The 18,866-nt window shown below is 34.0% G+C and overlaps 3 protein-coding genes across 4 annotated transcripts in view; 2 read left to right on the top strand and 1 right to left on the bottom strand.

The window, feature by feature from the left end:
- The window catches only part of LOC106624069 (transmembrane protein 65), a 35,598-nt gene extending 25,408 nt beyond the window's left edge, over window positions 1-10,190 (top strand). The window contains exons 2-6 of one of the 2 annotated variants that reach the window (XM_036359991.2): window positions 8,604-8,729; window positions 8,937-8,978; window positions 9,052-9,119; window positions 9,348-9,551; window positions 9,622-10,190. In XM_036359991.2, coding sequence (XP_036215884.2) covers window positions 8,604-8,729; window positions 8,937-8,978; window positions 9,052-9,119; window positions 9,348-9,551; window positions 9,622-9,732 — 551 coding nt within the window. In that variant the 3' untranslated portion in view covers window positions 9,733-10,190. The remainder of the gene's footprint in view (window positions 1-8,603; window positions 8,730-8,936; window positions 8,979-9,051; window positions 9,120-9,347; window positions 9,552-9,621) is intronic. The other variant, XM_036359992.2, reaches the window with a different exon arrangement.
- Window positions 10,191-11,929: 1,739 nt separating this feature from the next.
- On the bottom strand, window positions 11,930-15,029 carry LOC106626267 (uncharacterized). The gene is made up of 3 exons (XM_036359986.2): window positions 13,957-15,029; window positions 12,398-13,890; window positions 11,930-12,336 (listed from the first exon to the last, which is right to left on the bottom strand). The coding sequence occupies exons 1-3, from the start codon at window positions 14,735-14,737 to the stop codon at window positions 12,166-12,168; spliced, it is 2,445 nt and encodes an 814-aa protein (XP_036215879.2). The 5' UTR covers window positions 14,738-15,029; the 3' UTR covers window positions 11,930-12,165.
- A 131-nt stretch (window positions 15,030-15,160) lies between these two features.
- LOC106625652 (protein CNPPD1) lies at window positions 15,161-18,303 on the top strand. Its single transcript, XM_036359988.2, has 4 exons — window positions 15,161-15,437; window positions 15,500-15,793; window positions 16,465-16,587; window positions 16,653-18,303. Exons 1-4 carry the CDS (start codon window positions 15,363-15,365, stop codon window positions 17,538-17,540), a joined length of 1,380 nt encoding a protein of 459 aa, XP_036215881.2. The 5' UTR covers window positions 15,161-15,362; the 3' UTR covers window positions 17,541-18,303.
- Window positions 18,304-18,866: the final 563 nt, after the last annotated feature.

The raw sequence follows: 18,866 nt of genomic DNA, 5'->3' as shown, positions 1-18,866 counted from the left end.
TATGCTAAAATTTCAATTCTTCTGCGCTATATCTCCACCAAACTCTCGCTCTCTCTTCAACATTTCTGACGCCACAGTTCAACCATCTACTATCTCCACAAATTTGCCCGCCTGCTGAGACAAATATTCAATGCAAATTCACGCATTTACATGAGGTACACGCGGCATATTCGCCAAACGCTCTTTCCTGCTGTGATTGTCAGCTGTGTTGACAAATTGCACTAAGCTCAAAAATCAATAGGAAGCTTTTATCGCCCACCCACTAAAACCGTGCCCATTATCAAAGTTCAGGCATATGAATTTTGCCAAAATGTACGCCACAGTCGCAAAACCAATTACCCAAAAGCAAAGCGCCACAGATGTGCTTGCCGCTGCAAATAATAACAGTATTATACTTGTACTGCTATATCTTGCGAGTATAATATAACTTGTGAAGATGCTGAAAAACTTACGAGTATTTAATTGGTTGCTATAAAAAACTTGCTAAGCAACATGCATGTGTTAGTATGTGCGAAATGGGAAAAACTTGTGGTGAAAGTTATTAAGCAAGCAGACTCCCTTGAGGTGTACGAACTTTGTTTGCTGGTGGCCAAAATGTATTTTACGTGCTAAATTGCTGAAAAATTTCATTGCAACCACATAGTAGAATCATGAAAATTTGCTGTGGCCGACCATACATACAAACACCTTGTACTTGTCTCAAAGTTATTTATGAAAATATTATGTAAGGAAAGCGACCGGAAGGTTGTAAGGGAATTAATCAAAGCAGCTACATTATTTATATGCACCTCGTAAGAAGGTATGTTTGTATGTATTCATAAAGGCTATGGGAATAAAATTGTAATACTAACTGTATTTGATTCCATAGAGATATGTATATGTTCAAATAGGAGGAAGAAATGTGCTGTAAACCTGTTTTCTTCTTTTTATACCCTAAACAAGGTATATTGCCACGATGTTTGTAAAATCCTTGGCCATTTTGATGCGTCTGCGTGAAGCAATTCGTCGTAAACAACAGGATTTGTGGGCAGAAAATGATGAATTTTTCACCCCAACAATTCGCCGTGACATTCTAGCACAATTGCGACTGGCTTTTTTTCAAATCGCTCTGCCACCGTATTCCCCCGATTTGGCTTTCCGTCACTCGCTGAAGGCATTGAAGGCCATCCCAGTCAAGGCTTATGGGACATTGGATGAAGAATTGATTTAGGAGCCTATTTCCAGAATTTATATAAAATATGTGACATTTTTGAAAGTCCGAGTCAATTTTGATCAGATGATATGTCTGTTCTACATTCTTATTACTTTCACCAGTAATATCCCCACAATATCCTTTTTAATACTTCTAACACACAATCTTGCACACTCACTCAATAAGCACTTAACATAACAATCTAGCCTAATGAAAACAAATTATAGCAAAACTCTCCGAGCAAAGTGAAAATACAATTATCTTTGAAATTAGAGTAAACAGAAGTCCACCTCCGCTGCCAACTACAAATATTGCTTTATTATCACTTTTTTCCCACAAAAATAAGGTCTTGCGCTTCTTAGCCAAATCAGTAACTTTTATTCGCTCCTTTGTTTGTGAGTGAGCGCAGCATCTTTTTCACGCTATTTTTGTTGTTCACACATGAACTTTTCCAAGTACTAATACAGAGCACGTCACCGCAACCAGTCGTAAACCAAATTACCTAATAATTCGCGGTACAACACGTAAACACAAATTACTAGGAAAAGCTGTACGAAATAATGTTGCGTATACGCAGTGGTGTGTTCGCATTTGCGACACCACATAATGGTATCATTACGGGTACGTGCGTATGTTGTCTTGCCTGGTTTATTGGCATGTAAGTGTGTAAGGGGTATACAAGTAAACATGTATGATTGGAAGAAAGTGAATTTACGCATGGAGGATCTGAATTTAAGTGCCGTTTGAAAGTGAAATTTGAAGTACGTATATTGAATTTAATACTCCAACGAGTAAAAGTTTTCACCTGCGTTTTTTTTCGCTTTTTAATAAATTAACATTTTTAATAAGCATACGTTAAAGTAGTGATTTTTGAAACAGCTAAAGTGTTTTGCTTGATTAGCCGTAATAGCCTAACCCAATCTGTTAAGCCAATAAATGGAATATATTATTGTTCCGCGTGTCGATTATCAGTTCCGTTGACTATGCCCGCGCCTTTCGGCAGCATACGGTAATTTAATACCCTCGCAGTTCAGAAATAACAGCATAGGTGTGTGCATCGATAAAACGAGATTATTTATTGCCGGATGGAAATATACAGTTTGTTTGAAAAGTTTCTACGCTTAAAATTAAAAAAAATTTTGGTACGAAATATATATTTTTATTCAATATAATCTCCCTTAACTTCAATACACTTATTCCAATGTTCCTCCAATAATTTTATGCCATCCCTATAATGACTTTCCGGAAGCTCTTCAAAATAGCCGTGTGACTTCACCTGCTTTGGAGCTGAACAATCAGCTTTAGTCCACTGTAAACGTTCTTGTTTCATTGTATGATAATGGTGATAGATCAAAGTCTCATCCACGACGCAAGAAATTGGTTTTATTCTGCTTAAAACGCTCGAAATTATACCGAGCAATTTTTTTCCGATCCAATTTTGGTTGAATTGTTAACGTGTGCGGCATTAACTTTTCAAACAGCTTTTTCATATGTAATTCTCCATGTAAAATATGAGGTACTCATTCCTCTCAAATGCCTATGGCATTAGCAATTTCACTAACTATATTATGAATTTGCTCAATGGTTTATGGTGTGGTTGCCGTTTTTGGTCGTCCTTCGCGTGTATCGTCTTCAAGCTTAGTACGACCACGTTTAAATTCACCAGCCCAAAATTCAACGGTGCGTTTGAAGGTGAGGACTCCTTATACACTATTAACAATTGTTCACAAATTTCCTTTGCTTTTAAACCTTTCCAAACAAAGAATCTAATCACTGCGCAATATTCAACTTTTTCCGTGTTCAAAAAATACTCTGACACGTGCACAAATGGCTTGTAAGCAAAGATTTAACTGACAGAATGACTTGTAGCTTTGCATGTGTTCTTACGACAGATGTACCAACTTGAGAGAACAAAAATTTGGAGCTAGTAGTGTTTCTTGGTGTAAGCAGACACTTCACAACCAACCTGTATTTGCTTTATGATAACAAATGTTTAGTAATTTGAATTTAATTATCATAGCGCAATGAAGTTTAACTCATACTCATAAACATTTTAATATTTATTTGAACTTGATTGAGCCAATAATGTTTGTTGTTTTTTTAAAGGCCGCCAGCTGCTATTTATTTGCGAGGAATTTAGGAGATGTTATTCCCCTTTCTCAATTTTTCGTTAAATAGCCAAATTGCCAACTACTTTTTACGTTGGTATTTTTACTTTTGCCTTGCAAGTAATTGAAACCTTATTAAAACGTGATATCCTTACTCTTTAATCTTTAAGATATTTCATTTTCTTTGCGTGTCGCTTGCATTCTCCCAATATTCAGTGAATGTCTTTTCTATTTCACTGTAGTTTGAGTAGCTGCTGAATTTATTTTTCAATGTTTATATGCCAGCGCTTTTTATTTAATTTTATACTTTTCTTGAGAATTCCATTTATACGATAAGCTACAGAGACTGAAAGTATTTGAAGTACTCTGTCACTCTTTTGGCATTAACTTGTCAATGATAAATATTTGTCAACTGTGCGAGATTACATTTATGTGAAGTTCAATACTACCAATGGACTTGTGGAACGGAAAGTATGCTCAGCGAGATATATTTACATTTTACATTTGAAAAACATATTGTAGTGAAAATTGGTCAACAGCATTATATACATATAATAATATATTGTTTATTAAAGGATTATTTTTTGTTTTTTATATGTGTATATCGAATGTACATATGTATATTTAAAAATATTCTCCGAAATTTTGAAGTTGATCCGGGAAATATATTTAGAGATATAAGAGTATTTAAAAAAAATTGTTTAACTTTAATTTAATTAGTTTTTAATCGCCTCCCAACACTTAAATCGCGTTTTTCTCAAAATGCTGTTTTCAGACTCGATGTGGCAAATTTCTCCGAAATGGCTGTAAATGTGATTTTTTTAGTTTTATTTATTACATAATATGTCTCTTCAAAAAAATGCACAAAAAACGCGTTTATATGAATATGAGCTTGAGCGAAAGAAAATCGTACACAAAATATTTATAACAGAAAAATATATATATTCAAGTATAGGCAATTTTAAGTTAATATGAATACATTGAGAGTAGCGATTGTAAAGAACAACGTATCTATGTTAATCATAATAATCGTTAGGTGTGTGACTTTGCTAAAATGTGCCTAAATGTAGGCAACATTTTTCGTCATTTTATAAGTTTGACACACCACCGATAAATTATAATATTAGCCTGTTAGATACCACAACAGTCCGGCATTCTAAGCTGTCCAAGTGAGATCTTTCTTAGAATCGACCTATTAACCTAACTTATTTAGCCCCATGTTAACAATACTAGAGACCAGGGTATAGTAAAATAGGTGTTTAAAAAAGGAAACAATAAGTTTGAACAATAAGAAACTAGTGCTAAATGTTAATACATTTTAATTTAAACTATTTTCCTTAATAAAAAATTCAAGTTAGGTAAATCTTCCTTAAATTCCTTAAATTAAGATCGCGCATTTCGCTTTATTTTAATTTGTGTACAGTGAACTCATTGACCTTATTTAAAGTGCACTCGAGCGTGTCTATGCTGCACGCTTTTTATATTCGCATCAAGCAATAATATGTGCCAACTCGAGAGGCCTGCATACATTCATAATACATATGTATGGCGACTGCTCACATGAAAGCGAGTGTACACAGGAGTGATATTAGGGTTGTCTGCTTGTTAGTGACTTTGTGTGCATTAGAACATCAAATGGGACACACAAAACAATGAAGTGTCAAAAAGATCACTGTCTGAGAACGAATGATGGAAGTATCAGACTTGACATTTGGCCAAAGAAATCTAGGCTGGAAGGTGTTTTTTTTTGGTGTAGTCTTCAGCAGTGTAGGCTGTGAGCATTTCTTTAATTTGCTGAAAGTCTAAAAGTTTTGCTTTTGTAAATACAATACATTTCCTATTCTATTTATCAACTTTTCACTTCTTGCTTCTTTCCGCTAGCAGACAAGTGCATGCTCTGCACAACAAATGAGACAGCAACAACACAGAAAAGCGCACACATCAGTTATTTTGCGCTGCTTCATAAGCCCCAACTTGTCATGTGTGAAATCCTTCTTTTTTTCATTTCATTCCCACATTGCGCTGGCAGTTAATTACATTTGTGCTGACTCAGCGTAACTCTGCCAGTTTGCCGCCATTTTCCCAGCGCACGCCATTGTGCCACGCAACATTCAGAGCCTTTCGCTTCGAAAGCCACCGCACGGCGCTAAAATCGCGTTTAATTGAATGTTTTCATGTGTAATTATGAGGTGGTGGCAACAAATTATGAGTCCTTTTGACTCCGTCCGTTTAGTTCACGCACTTCGAGCCAAATATGCGCTTTGCTATTTTACAGTTTAGCGCGCTAAGTGCAACCAAAGTCGAGCCGGTCACGAAATAACATAACACTGCAGCTGGCGGTTAATCGGCGTTGAAATTAGCCAAGCATGCAATTGGGAATGACGTTGTGGTGATGGAGGCGGTGTGGGTGTGAAGTTGTATTTAAAAAACTTTGCATTTTTATGTATCGATGGCTGGTAGTAGCTTCATTGTCGGTGAAACCGAACGCATCGTCAAATGCTGTTATATTTCGAAAACAGAGTAAAGTCAAAAAAAACCAAATCTGGCTGAGTGAAGACTATGTATTTTCTTCCCACAAAATCGGGGATCGGTCTACAACGAATTTCTTCACGTCGATGTTTCAAAACGGACAGGTAATATTCCTTATTGACCGTTTGACTCTGTGGAATGAATTCATGAATTATGATTTCGGTGACTTTACAATCTTCACTGAATGCCTTGTGCCTCTATAAAACTTGTGTTCGCGATAAAAATCCAAAATTCCGTGATTCCGTTGAAAATACAACATTTCACACAAACATTTCGTAATTGTTTTTTTCATGTAAAAAATCGCTAGACAAACTCTTCGAATCGTAAACAAACAGCTGCCAAACACATTGACGTATAGAGATCAAACTTCACACGAATATACATAGAAAAAGGTTTTACCCATCTATGAGTTTAAATGAACGAGTCAAATTCGACCAGATGATACTATAGCCTATTAAAGATATATATAATATACCATCTGGTCGAATTTGACTTGTTAGTCCATAACGGGAGATTTTTTGAACTTATATCATGAAACTCATATCATACTTGAAGAAGGTCTTGAAAGTGGAATGAAATCAGTGCACTAATCTATTTGCTTAGAGAACAAGTGGTACTGCTCTTTTTATGAAGCCTTAGGCCACATGGTCACAAGTAACACATTCACTTCGTACTTGACACAAATGAAAATTCCAAGTTCCAACATTTTCCAGCAATCAAGCATTGTTTTTAAAGTCAAAGTCAGCGCTACACTTTTCAAAGCTTTCTATATTTACCATCCTTTGTTATCAGTTAAAAATTTTTTAGTTACTTTCTTACTTTTATATTTATGTAATCCTCAAATTAAATTGTCATATTCAATTCTTTGCAAAGAGAATTTCCTACAGCCAATTTTTTTTATTCCAATCATGCCCACTTCCATTATCTTTATCACTTCTCATTGTGCGCCGTCACCTACATTATGTCTCACGCCTTTGCCAGCACGTTATTATTAATTATTTAAGTTTAATTATTTCGTGCTGTTCACAACAATTAATTGCCACAACTGTCGCTTTATTTATATATAACGAATGCTATACACAAATATACATATATTTATTTAAGCAGGCTGAGGTCACTGGCAAGGACACGCCACTTGGCGTTCAAATTAATGTTCAAAACATAAAATTGCCTGTTGAAGTAGATACAAAAAATATGTTGCTGCTAAGTGCTTAATACTTTTGAGCTCCAAAAATTTGCCTGACAACAATTGTCGCAAAAAAGCAAGCAAGTGACAGACACCGTGGCGTATACGCGACATTCAAGTAATTAGCTTTTAGCATATTTTGCACATAAAACAAATACTTACATATACACATACATATATGGTTCATAAAAAGCGCCACTACATCATTGCAGCTATTCAAATGCAAAATTCTCTTAAGCTGACAGCTGTTGCTACTGAGCCAGCAGGCTAAGCGTGTATTGTCCGCACTGATTAAGTTAGCTTCATAATAATTTTAGTAGCGCTTGAAAGTGTCGTTTTGTCGTTGTTATGCGCTGTTGTGGATTTTCTTTTACTTTGCAGCTTTAGTGCCCTTTTATCCCCCACATTTCTCCGCCTTTTGTTTACTTGATCACTTTAGTTGCGTGCTTCATCAGCGATTCATAAATACTATTGAAGTTTTTGACAAGTAAATAAGAACAGTATATTGTATATAGCATATGTAATACTAGGGGACCCCGGAATATATTTTTCTGAATCCCGAAAATTCGGAATTAAATTATAATAATATTTTTCAATTAAGCATTGTTCATTTTTTTTGGTAAAGAGAGTAATACTCTCGTGATCCCGAAACAAATATTTTAGAATCCTGAAATTTCGAGCCTACGAAACTAGCTGAAGTACTTACATCCATATATTTAAGAAAGGTAATACTCTCGGGATCGCGATGCTAATATTACAGAATATCGAAATTTCGGTATTAAGCAAATAAAAACGGTAATGATCTCGGGATCGAGAGACTAATATTACATAATCCCGAAATTTCGGGATTAAGCAAATAAAAACGGTAATGATCTCGGGATCGAGAAACTAATATTACAAAATCCCGAAATTTCGGGACTGAAACTATTATAGTAATAGTTTTCAATCAGTAAGCATATTAAAAATATATTTGAGACATAATTTTAGTCTCGGTTTTTCAAACTATTTATCAACTAACAAATATTGACCGATATAAGCGGTATAACGTATTGACTCGGGGCTAGGGGAGGTATTGACCCGATTTTACCCATTTTTGACACAAAAGCATGCTGTTATAAAAATATTCGCTCCCAATTTTAATACCAGGTCTCACGATATTTTCCATATGCTATAGGCTACTATTTTTCTTCCTGCATATAAAAACTTCTAAAAACTAAATATTTCCGAAAATTTTTTACTTTTCCTACTACAAATACAAGTTAACGCTTTTTTATTATTTCAATTTATTTTAATTAATTTTATTTCTCCTCCCTTTCAACTCTTATGTATGGATACCTTTGTGCACAAACAACAAACACAATCACAATATGATCATTATTTTAAAAACGACAACAACAACAACACCCACAACTTTATCGATTTGCGTATCCTGCTGCCGTTGATGACAACTTTGCTGGCAATACAATAACGACAACACAAATGAAATAAATTGATTAAACTTCAAATCAAATGCAACAAACACACGCACGCGTTTCGCTTGCACGCACACACACACACACGCTATGGCATACTCTCGAACCATATACAGGCAAACTTGCAGCAACACAATGGCGCACACGCTTCGGCCGCCCCTCGCAGGTGCCACGACTGGGCGAAGTTGATCCTACAGGGCGTTTTTGCGCCTTTCCCGAGGATTGGCTCAAACAAAGAGCGGGTAAAAATCACAAAGAAAACTAATCATAACACATAAGCCGGGCACTAACACAATTTTCGTTTGAAGTTTTGCCAAATTTTTAATTTTTAGTTAAATTTGAAATATTCTATTAAAATGTTTGAAAACATCTTTCAAAATTTGAAATTATACACTTTTATTTTAATTACTAATGATTGTATTTTATTTCACTGTATTTGATTAATTTAGCGGCCAAGGCTCCCCCTCCCACCATGTCGGATTTACGGCGAAGTGAGTATTTGTTGTTTGGTTTTATTTTTATTCTTTTTTTGCAAATACACTAATGTTTTTTATTTATTTACAGTTTGCATAGTGAACGCAGTGCCATTCATCGCTTTTGGCTTTCTGGACAATTTCGTCATGATAGTTGCGGTAATCGTCGTTTTACTTGACTCCTTTCTAATTTTCAAACAGTTTTCTACAACGAAAAAATATCTTGTTTAACGCCACAAAATATTTCCAAAATGATTTTGCTGAAAGCAATAAAAATCCCTATAGATTATTGTTCTTTTCCTCTCTCTTTCTTTTGCCAACCCATTCACTCAATATTTTTTCTCAACTGAATAATTGATTCTCTCCATTATATTCTGTCATTCGCAGGGCGACTCAATCGAAAGCATTTTTGGCGCCTTCATGTGCATCTCAACGATGGCCGCCGCTGGTCTCGGCAACACAGTGAGCGATATACTCGGCATCGGCTCGGCGTATTATGTGGAACGTGGTTGCGAAATGATGGGCTTTCGCTTACCCGATTTGACGCCAGTTCAAATGGAAATGAAATCCAGTCGGCACTCAGCCAATTTGGTAAGAAAAACAGATAAAGCGCAAACATTTTCTTCAAAGTTTTTACTCTTTATATGCTTCTTCTATTTAGGGTCGCATTATTGGCATAACAATTGGTTGTCTCTTGGGCATGGTTCCTCTCCTTTTTATGAAGAAGAAAGATCCAAGTGAAGTTGCGGCTGCAAAATCCGAAGATTGTTAAGGCTCCAAATTTTTCGTTTAATTTTTTTTTTTTAATTTCCGTTCCAAAATTATATTAAGTTAAAGTATACCTATGTATAAGTGCTATACTGTTTTTCGCATAAATTGGTATAAGATATTTTTTCATGATTTTAAAGGTTAGAATTGATTTTAGCAATTGGTGTGACTCAGAAAGATGCAATAAATGAAAGAAGACTAAACAAAATACTGTACATAAATACATAGCAAATTATGTAATCGAAAAATAGTTCAATAACATTAAAAACCGATTTTTTTATTTAATTATACATTTTACTTTTAAATTCATATACGTAAATGTGTATATGTATTTAGGTGTATGATTTTTTACGTTTATTATGTGCAATTGAATTTTTTTTATATAACATACTTTTTTTTAACAATATTGTTTTAAATTTTTGAGCGAAAATATATGTGTAATTTTTTAAGAAATATGCCGTATATGACTTGTTTACTTATCTTTGATTAGTAGGTGAGCCTGTATTTTATTAAAATACGTTTATTTGATTTTTTTTTAACATTTGTTTTTGTTTTTATATTTTATTACAATATTGGATTTTTCATTGGTTAAACCCACTGTTTTAATTCGCCTGTAAATTATAGCAAAGCGAACTTTACTTCTCACAAAAATGTTTCAGACGCGCGTAACCATACTTCGTGTATCAGTGAATGATGCTTCGAGAAATATATCATTTTTGTTTTAGAATAGATCAAGCTGACTGTGCTTGTTTAGAGAAAATGAACTCACACTAAACGACAAATCAAAAATAACAAATTCTCCTGCATATTTCCACTTTCTTATTTCATAACTCATTTGCAAATTAACTATTCAATCAACTAACTATATGCCTTACACTAATCACACGTGTACCTTCAACTTATGTATTGCTTTTTTAGAAAATGAAATTTAACACTAATTGAAATTCGTATTATCTACCGAAAGTATTAGCAAAATTGTTATATAGCCACAAAAAACTGCTGAAGCCTGACTAAAAAAAATATATACTTATAAGTAAAATGAAAATAGTATATACTTACTTAGAGCAATGATAAAGATAAAGGTAGAGAAAAAATATGAAATAATTAGAAAAATTTACTTGCGAATGTGCTAGTTTTAAGCTCTTGAAATACTCTAGTTTATTAATTAAGTTGTCTTAATTGACTTAGAATTAAATATATAATATTATTTTCTGTCTTCCAAACATAATTTATCAATTATAGCGCACAGTAAGAAATTTATGTTTTATAGGTTAGGGATAGTTTCAACTCACAGGCTTTTAGTATTATGCTAAAAATTGCTTTATTGTAGATGAAATACGTTAAAAATTCGGCTGTTGTCTAAAAAAAACTTTCGAAGTAAAATACTATTCTAGTAATTCGTGTTCTCCACACTTTTTGAGGTTATATTAAAATTCTAAATAAAATAAAAATCAATAAGATTTATAAAACTGCCAACTGAATTGCTTGAAGTGCAAACAATTCTCAAAGTAACATGAAAATGTATACCTAAATGCTGCCCTTTATTAATTATTAGCGATCACAAGTCAGCCCGTCCTAATTAATATTTCTCGCGTTGCATATTATCACAGCTTCAAATGCAAATTTCACACTAAACATATGCATGTATGTATGTATTTATTTAATTAAACGAAAATATATATTGTACAAATAAAATTTTGAATTGCTCAAATGCAGTATTATCCCAGCATGGGAAAGCAACAAGAAAGAAATTAAAAGACACCAATCATTGATGTTAAAAATCTAAAGTAAAGCAATAGCCGAATATATAATTATATAACAGTAAGAGCGTATGTTACTTTAGTAGAAATATTAAATTGAGCTTTATAAATGGCAAACCAAACATAATAAATTTAATATACTGTTAGTTTATGTGTATACAAGTAGTCGAACAGCAGCAATTCAACACAAAAGGTATTGTAGAAAACAGGTTTAAATTTAGTAGTGAAAAAATGTAGTTAAAAAAATGCAAAAATAAAATGTATGAATACCAAATAAAAAAGTTAAAAAAAAATTGTATTTCATTCCTCTTGTTGATATTTTAGACATATTGCAGGATTTTGACCGTCATACCGCTTAATCCAAATAAACCAAGCTGATTGGACTGTAATTTAATACAAAAAAAAAACAATACAAAGTTTCAATTGTTTCCTCAGCAAATAATTATATTTATATTTTTTTTGCATGCTTCTAAAACAACATGTATATGATAACATAATAACTGCTGATTAAAAATCTAAAAAATTTACATTATCGGAGAGCTTACATAATTATTAGGATTTTATGGCAGTAGCTGTCTGCTTAATATTTTTTTGTTATTTACAAAGGTAGCTTATTACAAAAGCTATCACTACAACACATCATGGAATAAGTTTCAAACACTTTGCTCCTCTCACTATCAGCTGTATAGTTTGTGAAAATCTTGCCGCAATTTAGAATATATGTTTTTCAATTGTTGTAACTGCATCGAATGTGGAACTGTCTCGCTTTCGTTGCTTGCCATGCTCTCATCAAGCGCGGGCGCTTGCAGAAGCGCATTTGTGCATCTCGTTAATTCACATTGCAGTTGCTGAAAGTCGAAATGTGTATATAAAAATATTTTCAGAAACAGTTATTGAATATATATTTACCATCAGACTTTGTTGTCTATCGCTTGCACCAGCTTCAGCACAATTCGCTAACAATGCTGGTATGCTATTTAACAAATGAAGTTTCAGATAACATAAAGCTACCGCATCCATACTTTCCAAAACAATATAACTCTCCTCAGGCATATGTGTAATTTTGATGGCTGTTGACATAAAGTAACATTCAACGCTTTGTGCTTCCACATTTGACACATTTACGCATTTGGCAATACTGCTGAAAGCGCAAGTAGAGGGCAGATGCAAGGTATGTTTCAATATATGCTCTTCATGCGGAGTTGACAACTTTTCGTCGTCCATTTTCGCTTTTGGGTATTTCTTTCGCGTTCGATTTAAGAAATTCGCTATTAACTTTTGTATATCATAATTATTACAAATGGTCACACAACGCTTATAGCTGGTGAATAGCTCAGCATAAGTAGCAGCATTTACTTCCAAATCAATGGGCAACGACACCGCCACAAAATCGGCCTCCAAGCATACAAGCGTGTACAATTTGAGCTCGATTTCTGCTAACAGTTTCTTTTCAGTGCGCTTTAAGGGTAGTACAATGCATAATTTTTGCTGTAGCAGCGTATTGGGTATGTGCAGCATATAGCTGTCGCTGCAATCAATATCTATATACAAGTGCCAAAGGCTGTCACCGCCATGCAATATATCGTTCTTGTCGATTTGCATATATATAAGTGCCACATAACTGTCATGATGTAGTTGGTAGTAATTATTTGCATAAATTATAATCACATCAGGTTGGTATGCCGTTGGCAATTGTACACTGTAAACCAGACGCGCTTTCGCTATATACCGATATAGGTGACGATTTGAGGCGACGGTCAGCAGTTGTTGCTTTACACACTCTTGATCGACAGCTGCATGCATTTGTGTAGGCAACTGTGTCAATTCGTCTATTAATTCCGCGCGTGCGAGTAGACGTGACAATCGCGACGGTGTCAATTCGTACAGCTTTTGGAAATTCTCATATTCCGTATTTACTGCTTCCGAAAAACTGGCGCATAAATCAGACGCCTTAGCGTTGGTTGTCCTTTCAAAAGTAATTTTATAAAATATATTATTGCAACTTAAACAAATCAACTGTCGCTGAGTTTCTACCCAAGTACATGCTACCATGCCAGGTATGACTTTATAGGTCTCTTGCACACGACAAGAGTCCGTTTCGGCATCATAGCTGAAATGCAGTTGTGCAACCTGTTCTTCGTCTGTAAAGTAGAAGCAGCGAGTGCTGGCTGCATACACTTGGTGACTATATTGTGAACCAGTGTGATGTTGCATGCGACGCAAGCCGCAAATTAACTGTGAGTAATACCAGATATCAATGGTACCACATTGCAGGAAAATAAGGCAGCGTTGCTCAGCATAGTCTATGTGTACAGAATCAACATTCGTAGCATATGTACAGAGCAGCTGTATGTTGTATTCACAACTACTATTATTATCATCTTCATTATGCTCGGCTGTGGCTAAAAACAAAATAAAGCATTATCGATCAAAATAATAATTCCTTTCCAATGCGTCATAACAAGTACCTACAATCAATGCAAATACGTTACTGGATACCGTAAATATATGTAGCCATTGTCCAACTTCTAAATCTACTTCCTCCATAAGTACACACATGAGGAAATTCAAATTATCTTCCGTAACTTGTTGAGATACTAGTGTGTAACGTTCATCTTCCCATGAACAGTTGAAAAGATTTCTGTCATCAAATGTTATGTCACATCGCTGCAATAATGCTGGTGCATTACGTCCTATGTCTGGCACATCTTGATACATCTCTAACATAAGTGCCTTCTCTGTTGCTACGTAACGTATGCAACTAAATCCAGTTGGTGGTGCCAAAGCCATGCAACGTACTCCACCTCCAGCATCATTGAGCCAGTCAACTGCATGCATAGATTTAACTGAACTAAAATAGTATACATGTCCACTACGCATAAGTAGCAATGCATTCATTTCGAGTATGAACATTTTGTTTACTATTTCTCCTGAAGGCATTGGCAAACGTACTTTTGTTAAACTAATTTTTTTCGTCCGCTTTGAGCGTTTGAATACAAAGTTGAGCAGATATTCTTCATTCCATGTTACAAATACTGTTTTCCCAGCATCGGTGCCGTGATTTGTTAAACCAAGTGGCTGGAAGAGCGTGTCATCATCTATAGACCAAAGTAGTTTCTCAAATTCTTTATCTTCCTTCGCGTCAGAAACATTTTCACTTTGTTCATCTATGTCCATCGCTTCGACAGGATCCAAGGCAGTTACTGATTTTGATGTGCTCCCACATGTTGGCACTTTAAAACCACTCATAACTTAAAACACTTTTAAAAAAAAACTTGCAGATGTAGTTTTAAATTATACATTTGTTTACTAATTTTCGCGGTTAGTCGAGAAATGTCAAAATCCCCTGCCTGAATAAACAACAATGCTTTCAACACGAACCGTATTCTGAAGAAATTTCTTTTTGGAATATATGGATTAGAACAATTACGTATTACGAACGTATAATAACTTATGTATAATAAAGCCCTAATTAAAGAATTATTTAGGTATTATAAATTCATATAATTTACCATATATTATAGTAAAATAAGAATATTATAACAAAAATACTTTCCCAAATCTGTACATGCGCTTTGTGCAACCCTAGTGGAACCATGAAATTTTGCATAAATTTCCGAACCATTCCGCTGAAGAAACGCATGTGAAGCAAGATATGTCATTTCTATTAGCCATTCACAATCGTGTAAAATTTACCACACGGTGTTGTGAAAGTTTTTTGTTTTGATTTGTAAAGCATTATCTGTAAAATAATTCGACTTTTACTTAGTTTTTTGCATAAATTTTTTGTTTGTTAGTTGGTACGCACAAATTTGTAGTATAATTCGGTATCAAACAAAATACGAGAACTATCGTTATTAACGACGTAGTAAAAATGGCTTTTGGGCGTAGCGCCAGAAAGCGCAAAGACAATGGTGGCTCACATTCGACTACCACAAAGGCGAGTCAGGTAAAATAATGCAAAATAGTGACATGTGTTAGTAAGATATTAATATTGAATTGAATTTAAAGGTGATGCCTCATGGTGAATACATCGATCGTATACGGAAATCACTTTACTTTGGTGGTGATACACTCGTCGAGGAAATGGAAATGTCCCGTCCACTCGCCGAATATGCTTCCGAATTATTTTCCGCGCCTCATAAGGGGCACTCTCTAAAACGTTTGAGCAAAGTTGCGGCTGGCAGTGTACATGCTTCTCCCTGTTCACTTATAATGGCTTTGATATATTTGGATCGCTTGAATCTGACTGATCCCATGTATGTTCTACGTATAACACCACAAGAGCTTTTTATTGTATCAATGGTAAGAATCTATATACAAAAACAATGGGTTGATAAGTTTTTGTTTCTTAAATAATGGTGTGAGTCATTACGCAAGACATGCTGGCAACCTGTTGAGTAGCCGCAGTGCCTATTTTGTTATTGCAACAACATTCCCCGACTTTGAGAATTAGGACTTCTTGTCTTTCTTTACATTTGTTCCTTTAATAGGTTATATATACGAGTACAAGTATGTGTATGGTTATACTATCAAGGTCATTTTCGTAAAAATTCTGAGCTATATTGAAAACCTCAATCTAACACTCCATTTGGTTAATTATTAACTGATGTTAGTTGACAAACTGTTCTTATTAAATTAATAAATTAAATGTGATAGTTGTTGTTGTAGCGGCAGAATTATGCTTGTGTGTTGATGTCACTAAAATCGATAGGCTGCATAATCAAAACTGATAAACGCAATGGAAATATACATATTTGTAATTATTTTTAACGCGTGTATTATCTGTTTTGACTTTTTAATTATTTTCTGATTTGTGGTTTTCCATTTCGTTTAATTTACCATAGAAATATACTTTTTCAGATTTATTTATTGCTCTAAGGGATACATATATGTATGCATGTGTATTATTGTAGTTGTAATCTATATATAAGTAGGAAATGGGAAATTATTATATATTTGTTTATAATCTGCAGATGATATCGACAAAATTCTATGCTGGTCATGATGAGGAAATCTATTTGAGTGATTGGGCTGAGGATGGGCATATGACTGAGAAAAGACTGAAGAAGTTAGAACTGGAATTTCTGTGTGCTATAGTAAGTATAAATAACTATTTTATGTAAGGATCTATTCATTTATATTTTTACATTACCACAAACAGGAATGGAATATTTACATATCGAATGAGGAGTTTTTCAGTAAATTAAGTAGCATTGAGAAACATCTCGCACGGCGTGAAGGTTTGCGACGTGGTTGGCTGACATACACTGAACTAAGACAAATGTTACCATCGTTTACATTGGCAAAATTCATACTGAATAATATTGCTGTAATGGCAATTAGCTATGCGGCCAGTGTTATAACCATAGCTGGTGCCTTCTTTGTGGCTAGCCAAATTCCTGGAACTTCACTATATCGCAAAGCTGTGTCTACGGTAGTGAGTGATAATATCATAGTACAACAGCCACCACCACCCATTGTTGATTATGCTACTACACAATTAAATGCCCAACAACGTCAAAGGCGCACTAATAAAACGGAAATGACAACAACGTCAACAGATCAACAAGCATCAGCTCTAGATAGTGAAAACGCATTCAATGCTACATGTGCAGCTCTGAATGTGGAAGAAGAACTTTCGAAGTTGGAGTGTGAGTATAGGTTGGAAGCACAGCGTGAAGCTGTACGTCAACGTCAACATGAAATTGAGAGCGCTACACGCCTGACATTGCCCGATGCAACGCAACACATCGTGAGTGGAAACAAGAAATCAAAGAATGCCTGGTACACAACACATTTTGGTAATTGGTTCGCTTTTAAGGAAGAATATGCGGATGGCAGGCTTAGAGTTTGGTTGCGATTACTAGACGAATTGAATGAAAGAGACTACACGCCTGCTTCAATAGAAAATAAACTATATGAAAGTGACTATATCATTTTGAGAGACTGGAACTCCGGAAACTATACATCGGTATTCTGGCACTTTATTAGCGGAACCGCTCAAATATCTTTCATGCGCTTTCCATTAGCTTGGTTTAAATTTATTTAGCTTATGCTGATATTCCTTGCAAATATGGAACTAAAAATATTAAAGCTCGCATCAGCAAGTGGTATATACATACATATGTGTATGTATTTTTGCGATTGTTTTAAATGAATTCACCTTTCTGATAGATAGACAAGCGAAATTTTTATAAATACAATATTGCAATCGATTGTTGAATTAATTTGAGTTTAAATTATCATTTTATTAACACTAAATACATATATAACTTCAATAATGCACTCAATTTTACATAGCTAAAAAAAATTTACATGAATATTTATAGAGACGATCGTTTGACATGTTGCACATTCAAACATTTTGTCAACACTAATCAATTTAACAATATATTAAATATTCATTATTTGAGTCTTTTATTACTACTACCACCTAATTATTTTAAACGAGCAAGAAGGAGTTCTGCCTTAGACATTGAAAGCCTATTGATCTAAACCGAAATAAAAATTATGCATAAATAAATCGAAGATGAAAAAAATAAAATAAATATCAATAAGGATTTCTTAACTGCATTAATATATATTAACTGATCACAACTGATCACAATGTGAGAAGAAATGAAAAAGTTCACATTTTACTGCATACAAGATTGCACAAACTCTAATATATCTATATATAATAGTATAAAATTATGGTTAAAGCTAAATAATTTTAATATTATGCTGAAGTCGAGAGTGAATTGAATACTAATTAACGATTAAAATGTTATTACAAGTCATGCATATATTTTAATAAAACAGCAGAAACACTATATTCAGTTTGTTAATCATTAGGTAAGTAAAAACTCAGATGGCGCACAGTTCCGCCATATTTATTTTTGTGATATTTATTTGTGCAAGGGTCATATTAAAGCACAGCTAATGTTTTTGTACATTTACATTATTCCAGAAGGTTGCTGCAGATTTTTATTTTTAAATTTGGTCTATGAAACATACTGCCAATATTCATACATTATAAAAAATACCGATAAAAAAATTATTTAAATTTTTATTATATTATTTTTAATAGTTATTTAAATTATTTTGAATAATTAATTTTCATAGAAGTGCGGACTCACCTCGCGAATGTGTGCGTTTTCAGACATAGCTGAAGCACCAGCCATTTTGAATTCCAAAGAAAAAATGCGATAAGACTGCACTAACTTTCTTTAAGATTTTTTAAATAAGCTTTACATATTTTGCACACTTTAGATTTATGAAACTATTTAATATATCACTTTTTTAACAAATTTTGCAAATTTTTCACTATTTAACTAGCTAACACTTCATTTTCACTGCATACAATACACACACAAATGTCTTCTCACTGAATATA

This window comes from Bactrocera oleae, chromosome 3 (genome assembly GCF_042242935.1).
Source record: "Bactrocera oleae isolate idBacOlea1 chromosome 3, idBacOlea1, whole genome shotgun sequence".
Taxonomy (NCBI): domain Eukaryota; kingdom Metazoa; phylum Arthropoda; class Insecta; order Diptera; family Tephritidae; genus Bactrocera; species Bactrocera oleae.
The sequence above is the reverse complement of the archived record's forward strand: the minus strand, read 5'-3'. Positions and strand labels throughout refer to the sequence as shown.